Genomic DNA, 12,770 nt, shown 5'->3' on the forward strand with positions numbered 1-12,770 from the left:
TATAGAGGGCAGTGCAACAAATCACCTGATCTGTTGCAGTCTTATTCCACTTTCGTTGAAAGGCATAATATGGACAAGTTCTTCAATATATCATTAATTTTGCACTTTACATGGTAACAATCACTATGCCCAGCTCACTGTTTTCCAAAAAAATACAAACCATCATGCCTGTGGGTTGTGAACATTTGTAGAGCACAGTAGGAGAAAAGACAATTTGTTGGTCATCTTTAACCACCAGATCCAAACTGAATTGTGAGCAAAGTTCTTTCTGTAGTGTAGTTTACCACAGAAGTTAGATTTATGTAATAGCTTTTAGCATTTACTTGTCTGTTCTTTCCTCCCTGTTTTCCCAGATTTCAAGCACTTTTAAACTCACTAGCCAGTCTCCAGCTAAAAGAATGCCAACCCCCCTCAACAATAACAACAAAACCCCATCACCCCAAACAAATAAACCCAACCAACCAAAACAGAAAACAAACAAAAAACTACCCACCACCAAAAAGCCCCACCATAAAACCCAAAAACAAAAAAGCAAAAATGAACCACCAAAACAACAAACACAAAGACCAAACAAAAGTTATAAACAAACACAACAAACAAAAAAAAAGAAAAAGGAAAGAAAACTAACAAACAAAAATAGCCCCAAACCTGAAAGAATGTTTAAGAAAATTTGGCATATAGGTACGAAAGAAGAATTTAAAATTCTTGTCTGGATTACACCAAAAGCAGAAAGTATTCATCATTCCGAACTCTGCTTGGCAAAACCTCACCACCTAAACTTGTGGTATTCAATCATGATCCAAGACCAGCTGTGGCAGATATCTAGAGGACATACCAAAAAGGTCATAGAGGGATTTCAGGTCAACAGTCAAAAATCTGGAGGCAATCCACCTCAGTTCTTGATCACATAACATGACTGAAATACAGAATTTCACCTGATTTCTAACTGCTTGGAGAGCAATGATTTTTTGTTTTGTTTTGGTTTTTTTTACATGGCATGTCACAGGAAGTGTGCTCCAAAGTCCTTCTGCCTGGATTAAGGCTGTAAGTATAATTAGGGTCCCCCTCACCATCTTAAATTACACTCATCTCCTCTCCCACACAGCACAATTCTCTCCTATCACTAGGGCCAGTGTAACTTGCAGAGCAGGAGAAAAACAGACAATTTCTTCTCTTTATCAGATACCTTTTTTTCTACTCAAATACTGGCAATTCCATATCTACAGAAAATTGTGCAAGTCAGATCACTGTTGGCAGAATCATTGACTGCTATGGATCTCAGTGCTGACAGCCCTGTATGCTTCTGCTTCAGTCCTAATGCAGACAGGGGCTTGCACTTTGGCTCATGCTGTGGTAATACCTTAATTCAGAAACAAATGCTAAAACTAGCATGTCCAAATATCAGTTATAGAAATCACCACTGCTATACAGAAGTGGCAGTCCCTACTGATTTGTAGTACTATTTGTAGAGAGTTGCACCTCTTCCTATACAGAAAAAATATAAAGAAGCTTAAATAGGAGCAAGGAAAAAATATTGGCTCCATCCCTAAAATGCAGAGCATGTGAGACCTCTAGAAGCCATATAGGTGATGTTCCCAAAGGAGTTTGCAGCTAGCTCTCTTAGTCTGTAGACAATGTCAGGGGGAAAAAAAAGTCTCTCCAAACAGGCACACTGAAAAGCTCACTTAGAGCAAAATACATGAAGCCACAGGCTGCTGTGCACTTACTCCACTCTGCACCTTTGCAAGTATAGAGAACACAGAGACAAACATACAGGTTCAGTTTGTATGAATACAAATTACCTGCTTTCTTCCTTCAGCTAGTTTGTTTATCCTGAGTCTAACTTCTGGGCAAGCAGCTCCACCACAAAAAGAGAAGCTGCTGTTTGTTCTTCCCCTTAGGCCTATGCTGCAACTGTCCTTCAAGCCCTTATTGATTTAACACAGAAAAGTATTTTAAAAAGATATGCCTTAAATCTTCCAAAGAATTTGAAAAATCTGTTTGCAAAATCTGAAATTTTAAACTGAAAAGTTACAGTATTAGTCACAGTCCAACTTTACCTTAATGTGGGATTGCTGCATACTTTCTGAACTATAACCAGTGCTTTTCATTATTCAAAGTGAGCAGGGTATTAGAACCCAAACAATTCAATGCACAGTACTGACCCACCCACCCTTATTTTTGAACATTCATTCCCTTCCCATAGTTTTTCCTTGCAGCTAGTTGCAGACCACCTGCATCTCAGGTTTATATGAGATGCAAGAGTCACCTCTATGACAGCAGTAACACCTTTCCAATTACAGTTTTCGGATTTATAGGTTTGGGTTTTTTATTGCTTTTACACACATGTACTAGCACAGCTAAGACAGTGCAGAACACCTAAGAGTCTCCCAAGCATTCCTTCTCAAACCTTCCTCAATTTTTAGAATAAGGTCTCTCTAGGCCTGTTCTAGCCATGTCTCTTACATAATGTAGATGAGAAGCAATATGAGTAGCAAAACAGGTTTCTCAACATCTGATCTGTGAAAAAAAAAAAAAAAAAAGGATAGCCAGTAATTCTTGAGTAATTCAGCCAGGCTTCTTGAAGGTATGCCTGACATAATCATTTACATAAACCAGAACATGCCAGGGCAGAGTAAAATTGCAAAATGTGGAACACTAGGAGAGTTGTTGACAACAGTTGTGGCCATAATGCTTTTTTGGACAAGTTCCAAAGTTACATGGTTTTCAGTCATGTCTAATTCATGGGTGGAATGCTGTCAAGTATCCAGAGATGCACAAAACTTAACCACTGGAAGCCGCTTTGCTTTCCCCTGCCCTGTCCCCTACTACCCTGGACTGCAAAATCTGTGCTATGCGTCCAGTTACTTTTAGCTACTACATAACAACTGCCACTCAAAGCACACCCTGTTACAAAAAAAGATTAAAGTTTCTCCTTTGGTGAATTGGCGAGGTGCATAGTGACAATGGTGATGCCACCAGTGGCTGCACTAAGTTCTGGGTAGGCTGAGCACTATATTTGAGGAAAGCAGGGTAATTCTGGAGTCAGGGAAAACTGAGTGACAGCTGAGACATCCATCAGGACTGCCAGGAAAAGCCAAGTCCCAGCAGTTCTGTCAAGTGAGAGAGAGCAGCTCTGCAGTGGAAAAAGGAATAAATAGCTAGGGGCAAGCAAACATGGGAGACTTAAATGGGTTCAGTGAGTGCAAGTGACTGGGAGTATGGCTTCAGGAGGAAGAAGCACAGGGGGTCTTGCATGGCAGCTCATGAGGAAGGGCACAGAGAAGGAACCAATCCATCCTACTGAGTGGTCAACATGCAGCGAACCCTTTTGCCAACAAAATTAGTGTCTACCCATTGCAATGGCTGTGCTGAGCATGAAACCCAAGAGAGGTCACAGCCTCCTAAGGTAGGTGTCTACACCCAGGACAGACCTCCTGAGTCTCAGAGAGCCATCCAAACCCTCAGCTGCAGGGAGCACCAGAATCTAGGAGACCCACTAGAACCTAAAGGCAGAGTAGAGTGTCATGATAGACCAGCTTCATTGCATAGAACGCTCACTAGGCAGTGTACCAGCTGGGAACCTGAGCAGGCCACTGATGCTAGTATTAAAGGCAGTGTGATATCCCTCCCTTAAATCCTTGGGACCTGAAAATAAGTTAACATCCAACCCAAGCAAGTAGGATCAGCTAATTTACAAGGCAAGGGAGAACAGACTGTTGTCTCGGCTCAGAGCAGGAGAAAGAATGTTCCCTGTGCTACCAATCTGCCCCTAAAAATAGGTATGATGTTCCGGAGATAGAAGAATCTAGGATAGGTAGTTAAGATGCAGAAGATGAGAATTCTAGTGAATTAGTATAGTCAGATTAAGAGTGACCTAATTATGGCATTCCAGTACCTGAAGAGTTGTCCAAAAAAGATGAAGGGACCTTTTAAAAGAGCAAGTAGTGACAGGACATTGGGTGGATGGGACTGCATTAGATTTGATGCTAGGAAGAAAGTCTTTACTGTGAGGGTGGTGAAAACTGGCTGCCCAGAGAAGCTGTGGATGCTTCCTCCTCCGGAAATATTTAAGGTTGGGCTGGATGGGACTCGAAACAACCTGGTCTAGTGAAAAGTGTCCCTGCTTCTGTAAAGGGAGTTGAAATTAAATTATCTTTGAAGTCCCTTGCAAAACAAATCTATTCTACAATCCTATTCTGTTCTGTCTTTACACGTAAATCCACATCTACAAACCTTGTAATTACTTTTACAATACCTTTTCTTGTGTTACAAACATTCATTTTGAGTCCAGGAAGAATTTTTAATAAGCTTACTTCAGAATTTTAGATACATTCACTCAAATTTCGTATTCAAAATCTTATCTGCATTGAAATTTTATTCAATTTGCATCCTCTCTTACACACAGAGACCGTTCTATTGTGAATAAACAGATTCTTTTCAGTACCTTCAATAAGACAACATATTTAAGAAAAAGTACTACAAACACTTGAAAAAAGACTTGAAATAGAAGGGCTGCCAACATTTAGAGCACCTATACAGTGATACACTAACACAGAGCTAACTCAGAACTCTGTAGCAAATCAATTATCTTCTATTTCACTATCATGGATGATTTGGCCTCTCTGTCAATATAAGCATAGAAACAGCAAATTTACAGCAAGTTATTTTGTGTTCAGGGTCTTCCTGTCTTACTACTTCCTGCAGAAAATAAAACTTCGATCTGTCTCCCCCTATTACTATGAATAATTCTCAATTCCTTAGAAAAGCTATATTCCTAAATGTACCAGATGGGCAACACAAAACTGGATAGTTCCTTGAATTCTCATTCTCCAATTCCACAACTTCTGGCACAGAGTGTATAAAACACTGCCAAATCAACAGATTATTTTAGAACACTGAAGAAAACATATTTGATCTAAATTTGCATCTGTTAACAAAAACTCTTTAAAATTACTGGAATAACTTTATAGGCAGATATGCCTGGAGGCAGAGGGGTGAGGGGAGGGGAGTGTTTTCTTAAGTTTAGTTTGTCTATTTTTCCATAAAGTAATACAGAGTAACAAACTGACATAAGTAAATTTGCTGTAACATCACTATGAAAGACATATCTAAGAGACTATTGAAGGTACTGTTACCTACAAAGGCCAGAATAATAAAAATTCAACCTTTTCCTTTCACTACCTGCATGCAGAGAAAAGGAGATCATCTCACTGATTCCCAATAGACTAACCCCACAGACACAAGCAATTTCAAGCGCATTTCCCAAGCTTCCAGGAAAGCCTGATTTTCCTGGCAGTCACCTCATCCTATGTTTCAGCCTTTCAAATCACTTGATTCTAGTAACCTGTGAAGGTAACTCTTCTATACATTTAGATATGCCATCAGACATCGCACATAAATGCTCACCCCTTCTTGAAGAAGCAAAAATATTTACCTGACATCCTTCCACACTGCCCCAGATGCATGCTAAGGCTGGCATGCCAGAGTCACAAGCAAATGATTGTTCCCCAAAGTTTAACCCTGAAAGATGCTGATTTAGAGGTGAAGAGTGGTGTTGCAGGGTTTTTTGGAGGGTGGGGTTTTTTTCCTGTACAGTTGTCAATACATACATAAATTGGTCAGAAAGGATTAAAATGTTTGATCACCTTTAGCCTCATAAATATAACATTAATTAAACCTAATTTTTCTACACTGATCTCACATTCCGTATGCTGCAACTTCTCTTTAAGATGTAACCCATCATGTTATAGGGGTGGGAGAAAAAGCATCTCGCAATGCTTTGTATAGTGCAGGATGTAATTTCTCACACAGGAATGCAGTTTATTTATTGAACCATTTGTTCAAGTTTCATTTCATCTTTGTGACTGGGATAGCACAAGTTTTCAGCTTCAGCTAAAAATTTCAAAGCTGAGGTGTATCTGGAAAGAAGCAACAAAATACTTCTGATATTAAAGGTTCACAGTAGCCTTGGGAATCGGATTAAAATGCCATAAAAGGACAGTGCATGTCCTCATTACCAAAAAGCTACAGAATTTAATGACTACTACCAACAATAAAAGCAGAGTAAAGACTAACTCTAGTCTGTGCTTGCTGCACATAGAGCAGCAGTTTGGTATTTTTAGGCTACACTCATACCATGACCACTTCAGCAGCCATGGATAATATATAAATAATAAAATGTCTTGTACAAAGACTTCTGAGTGCTCCCCAACTCAAAGCCATTAAAGGCTTGTGTTCTAACTCAGCACATCTCAAAACATACATCACTTCAAACAGCAGATAAACTGACAGAGAAGTAGTTAAATGCAGATTTGTAAATAAAAAAAACACTCTGTCTGGCTCAAGGAGGCCAAATAAGAGGAGGTGCTGCACACTGGGAGCATACAGGGAAACACTCATGTCTCCTGGCTTCCTGTATTTTTCTAATTTTTTTTCTAGGCTTCTACTTTTGGTCACTGTTGGAGACAGAACACTAGATTAGATGAATCCTTGTCCTGATAAAACATTAAATATTCTTAAGTATCAGCATTTGCACATCTGCTGTGTCTCTGTTAGAGAGTTTTATTTATTCTGTGTATTTAAGCCAAAAATTAAAAGAGCAAGATTTTTCATGTGCTATTAAAGGACTATAAAGATTGCTTTCTTGGACTAACACCTTTCATGTAACAAATCTGCTACCTTGAAAAATTTCTGCGATTTTGATCTTTCATCTAAACATCAAATATTAAGTGCACACATATATATGCATATAATTCTACTTGGACAACTGGATGGTCTACCATGTGACCAGTCTCACTCTGTGAGCCAGACTGCAATTCATTAGGTAATTTTGAAACATTCTAAATTTGAAGCTTAGTTTTTCATTTTCCTATCAGCTCTTTAGAAAATTAAACACTTTGGCCAGTACATTTGATTATGTCTATGCCAGAAACAGCTCAAATACTTTATGTGTACCATATTTCATATGTATAGGTATTTGAAAACTAAGGTTTAGCTATCCTTCTAAAAATACAACCTTTAAAAATAATGCATATTTGATGTCGAGGCATCTGCACTTTATGATTTAGACCAATTCATCTCAGAAGAAAACACCACAGGAATCCAAAAACCACTGAATTTTTAGAATTTGCCATCTCTCATCATCCTGCACTTTTGGAGATTAATCTCAACTAATTATAGTTTTTTTTCTAAACTAAAGGAAAGCCATTATTTCCACAGAAGTCCACTGCTTCCATATTCCATTTTTTTGAGATATAACAGAAAAAGGAAGAATAACAGATTTTGATAAATTTTGCTACTCTTAGAAAAGTAATAAAAAATACCTTCTATTTGGCCCTATTATAGATACCCATCAGAACAATGAAAAAGTGAGCAGCAAATTCTTGCAGAGAGAAAAATACACACAAGGATGGACACAAAAAAAAAAACAGACACAAGGCTTGCAGTTGCCAAAAGAAAAATCTTCCATGGTTGCAACAGTGGAGAGCGAAAGGGAAAGGCACTTAGGCCAACAAATGAGGTCTTATTATTACAGAATAAAGAGCACTATTTCTTATTTCACCCAGCAGGAACAAACAGGAACTCTGATTTGGTTTTTTTTTAATTTTATGGAGGCTTTAGAACTACTGGAAGACAAGATGTCTCTAGTAAACAAGCTGCTGACCTCAGAACTATTTTTCATGTGCAACACTAGTCAGAGAAGCTATCCAAATTGTGATAAGTCTGACACCAGGCACATGATAATAGTTTAAATAAACTTGTACCCCCTGCCATTTCTCTGAATTAAAAAAAACCCAGCCTCTAGAAAACAGAGATCCATAGTTTACTGTGATAGCATATCATATTGTCAGAGGAACAAGTGCTCTTTCAGCACTGAGCTCTGCAGGCTTAGTCCAGAGCCACGATATTTTAGACAGACAAGTAGCCCCTGGCTTCAGCTGCTGATTTATGAGCTATGGAATCTGCCAACAGCAGCACTCAAATCTCCTTTTGCTGCTTTTGAGAACTTGTGTTTCAAACAGTTAATACTTCCAACAGTCCAGGACAAAAAGATGATTCTTTCTCTCTTGTGTGTTACTGTGACAGTTTAAGGCCAGTGCTCTTTAAGGAAGACTATCAATCCACTTGTACCAGGAACAGATCAGTATCAGGTCAATTTATCACACTGAGTTCTGTCTTCACTAAGTAAAGACAATACAGTAACAGTTTAAGTACAGATTGGGCTACAACAAACAACCAAGGAAAATACCAACACCTCAACAGCTGGAATGCCTTCTTAGTAAAGCAGAACTTCTCATTGTTGAGTCATAATTACTTAGTACCCCAAATAAAACAATAAATTGAATGATATCTTTATGCATTAATGTTTACACAATTCTTATATTCAAGTATTATTTCAATGAGGTATCCTCTTACTTAACTTTAAATTAGTAAGACAAAGCTCTTCTCCTAAATTAGCATGATTCAACTTCTCTCCTCAAATGAGTCACACAACTAAGTTGGATGACAATATTATTTCAATTTCCTCACAGTTGCACACATCTGCCAGCTTACCAAAGCAGCACCATTAGTAAAAACCCATGTATAAAATACCTGGCTGACAACATAACTTATAAAAGTCTGACTCACACAGAATGATAGATTTTTAACAAGTCAGACAAGTAAACCAAGTCATATCTATGGACAGAAATACACTTCCCCACACAACAGAAGTTACCATCCCCAGATCAGGACGGCAAAGCCAAGTCCTACTATACTACAATATTCCAACAGCATATTAAAATAAACCAAAACCAATATTCAACCAATATGAAATAAATTTTACCAATAAAATACAGCATAATTTACAAGTTCTTGTGCAAATTCTCTTCAGTATAATGACAGATGACAGAAGTTACTAAAACTAACATTTGAACTTACGTATTTTCAGAGAATATAAAATGCCAGACAGTGCTGTCTACAAATCAATCAATGTAGAGATATTATTAAATATCATAACCAGATCATAAAAGAGCATCTTCTTATTGTAAGCAGGGATTTAGAGTACTAATTTTAAAATTACTAGCTATATAGCCTCTAGAAATTATAGTTTCACTAGTGTCTTTGTACAGTCAATGGTGATTTGCCTTTTAGTTACCTCAATACAATAAGCAAAGTGACTTACCATTCTTGCTGACATCCAGTTCCCTGAGATTAATGAGATTTGCAATGGATGCTGGCAATGTGGTTAGATCATTGTCTGGCAAACTCAGCTTGTGTAGAGACTGACAGTTAAAAAGTTGCTATTGAAACAAAGAAAAAAGTGAATATGATTTTCTCTCAGTTTTCTCTATACAGCTTTTTTTTTCAACCCTTTTAAATTTCTACTTCATGGCCTGAAAAGCAGGTTATTTAGTGCTTTTGACTACAGAAAATTTTTAACTAGTTTCATTGAAATTGACGCATATTACAATGCTTAAGCAAGCAAGAAACTGTCACAAGGCAGCAGCTATGCTTAATACTTCCTACAAGTTCCTTCCAGGATCTCAGAAACTGTGACCTGTAGTTACATACAGACCTGCAAACATTGCAAAGTGTTTTCTATTACAGACATACCATGTGGCACCACAGAGGTAAGTAGAGCTTATTCCAGAAAGAAAAGAAAAATTCATAGACACATCTTTTAACGTCGAGTCATTCTGGAACACAGGACTTCAGTAGGTATTCACCTCCTCTAAAAGTATAAATTTCATTTTGACATGTCTTCCAATACTTTTTCTCATTCTCTCTTCCTACCTTAACTATGAAAAAATCCAAAAAAGGTGAAGGAAACTTGAAAACTAGTTGTAACTAATTGTAACTAGTCAAAGTTCAAGTTAGGGATACAGAAAACTGTCTAATCTCTTTTGTACACTTGTATTACCATCTTTATCAAATTTATCATTATTTATCATCTTTATCAAATACTAGCTCAAAGCCAGGTCTCCTCTAAAATGCAGGGTGCCTAGAGATTCTTCCTCAAAAGCTTTACAAATAAAGTAGGGCTAATAATCTTAACATAATGGAAGAAAAAAAACCTCAATAGATATGCAGGAAATTTACACATAGTTTAAAATGAATAACTCTAAGAAAACAGCTGAAAATATTCATCTGAACAATTCACAAGGAGTATTCCTTTCATGACAGCTTTGGATAAGATCATTCATAAATACCTCAACATACTGATTTTCTGTTTTGGTATTCTGAAAAAAGATCATAAAAAACCAGGAAGTGCTCATTGACTAAAAAAAAATTATCCCAATCACTATAATACCAATGGGCTCAGTTTGACCAAAATCTTGTGTCTCTCTCAACTACAATAGCATTGTTTAAATCAGAGACTGAACAAGCCCCATTCCTGTAAAATTTGCATATATCACCCCAGAACAAAGTCAAACATGAATTAGCAAGATGGACAGTTAAAGGAATGAGCTCAACTAGTCTACTGCTGTTTCCAATTCTTCAGAAATGTCTGTTAAAACTTATTTATCATTAAGGCTTTGAAGAGTTACAATTCACTCAGTATACTTTGATGAACTCAGGTGTTTTGGAGCCATTCCCTTATTACAAGAATATATACCTAAACTCCTTCCCTGGAAAGCAATAATCTAAATTCTTGGAATCATTAGAAATTTCTCTGACAACTCAGGTCAAGTCACATGCAGCACAAGGAACTGCAAGATCCCTAAAGGAATATGGAGGGGGAAGGAAGGATGATGTTGACTTTTCAGTTGTTCTTTCTGTTGTTCTTTTTTAGTGTTTACATATTCATAATTATTAGTAGTAAATGTAGGAAACCACATAATTAAAGACTATTTTATTTCTGATTTCTTCCAAACATCAGAGTGAGAGAGAGAAGTCAAACTGTTACAGTTTGAGCCTTTCAGCTCATATGCACAACGTGGCACTTGGAGCAAATAGGGTAATTTTTCAGATGTGATTTAGCATCTAGGATGGTGGATGATGAAATAATTTCAAATGCCCAGTCCATTTTGAAGCTGAGACTATGCACCAACATTTCATGTAAAGTCAATTCCTTCTCTACCACAACCTTTCTCCCCAGTTTGCTCATACTGTGCCCTCAACAAGTCAGCTAAATTAAGGAGCTATACTGCAAGAACTGATTTTTGAATTAAGCTAGAATTCTGACAAGATTCAGAGCAATAGAAAAAATCCAACAGCCACACTGATGGGTCATTTCATTGATAAGGTTGACAGCAGTCCCAAAAGAGTTGTATTGTGCCATACAAAGGCCAGATCACAAAACACTACTGGGCAAAGAGGAAAGGTGAGAGTGGGAAAGTCTTAACAGGGTTTCAGAAAACTAGAGACGGCCTGATAAGTGTCACACTCTTCATATTTGAAATTACTGAATTAAAAGCCTTTTTCAGAGTTGGAAGACCAAGTAAAATGGAAAAGGAATACACAGCTTGAAATTCTGGCTCCGTATGGACTAGGACCATTTCAAGTATTACAGGCCTTCCCCTACAATCCTTCTAGGGAAGTCTAATTACCAGAATTTTGGTCAAATGAATAAAAATGATTTTGACTATATCTTCTACCCTACTACCCCTAATCTCTCTGCTTGTTCTTTGCCATATTTGAATTTATATATGGGAGTGTTTTCTTTGGAAAAATTAAATGGCTGCAAAAAATAATGACCAATATTACTTAAAAGCTGGAAAACATCTTTAGTTTCTCAGAAAATAGCCTTTAAGTATGACTTATTCTAATATAAAAACACATTAACTTGAAGGCAAGTGGTAGCCTACTCACTTCTCAGTGCACAGAAATAGATTTGTTAGACAGTTTTTTCTGCTTTGTAACTCTCTTGAGCCAGATCTGTTGCTTGAGCAATTTCATTCCAATTCATGCAACAAAATAGTCCAGCTGTAATGCATAAACTTTCAGTCTAGCAAGGCTGCTTCACGGCAAACTATGTCCCAATTAGCTTCTACAATGCCGGTAAAGTAAAGATGTAGTAAGTGTATCTAAAAGGAAAATCATCCAACTTACCTTTGGAAGCTCTTCAATCTGATTAGCATCTAAATACAGTTCTTCCAAGGTCTTTTCAAAAGTAAAAATCTCCTTAGGCACCTGTTCCAGGCTGCAGTGAGAATAATCAAGTGTAGTCACAGTTTCCTCCTCTCCACGCAGACAGCGGCATGGCACCAGCCGCAAAAACAAATTCCGCTTCGTTGTCATTTTCAGGCACTGTAAAAGGGAAATCAGTCAATTTAAAAACCAAGACAACCTCAGAAATGCCCACACACAGTTCCTCAAACTTCAGCCAGCTGCTAATTACTGAAAAGAAGGAGCATATATATACCTGCATATATATTTGTATACATGAGACACAGTGAGGAGTATGCACTTACTTTATTTTAAATACAACAGAACTCTGATAATATTAAATGGGGTTAACACAGCTACAGATACCAGAAAATGAAGTAAAAGTTTAGACTATGACTTGTCGCCAACTAACACGGTCCTACACTGCAGAGAATCAGAGAACTTTGAAATGGGCCTTTCTGAACAGTCAGTTGCATCTTTACAACACAGCTTATCAAAGCTTTACAAAGGTCTGTGGGATATTTTTGTTTAGCACAATAAAATCCACCCTCTACAGAGAATTAAAATGTAGCTGTAGGAAATCCAATCTGGCTTTTTTTTGTACATGCAAATTCACATAGTTTAGTTTCAAATCCCTCATTTAATGACAGAATACAATAGAAACAACCAGTTTCTAT

General features: G+C 37.4%; 1 protein-coding gene across 5 annotated transcripts in view; it reads right to left on the reverse strand.

Annotated features, from left to right (window-relative positions):
* The window catches only part of ERBIN (erbb2 interacting protein), a 118,675-nt gene that overhangs the window by 54,730 nt on the left and 51,175 nt on the right, over positions 1-12,770 (reverse strand). For all 5 annotated transcript variants that reach the window (XM_079330494.1, XM_079330493.1, XM_079330495.1 and 2 more), the window contains exons 4-5: positions 12,037-12,234; positions 9,167-9,284 (exon numbers count right to left, since the gene is read on the reverse strand). In XM_079330494.1, the coding sequence (XP_079186620.1) occupies positions 9,167-9,284; positions 12,037-12,225 (307 nt within the window). In that variant the 5' untranslated portion in view covers positions 12,226-12,234. The remainder of the gene's footprint in view (positions 1-9,166; positions 9,285-12,036; positions 12,235-12,770) is intronic.

The sequence above is a fragment of the Erithacus rubecula genome (assembly GCF_903797595.1).
Source record: "Erithacus rubecula genome assembly, chromosome: Z".
Classification (NCBI taxonomy): domain Eukaryota; kingdom Metazoa; phylum Chordata; class Aves; order Passeriformes; family Muscicapidae; genus Erithacus; species Erithacus rubecula.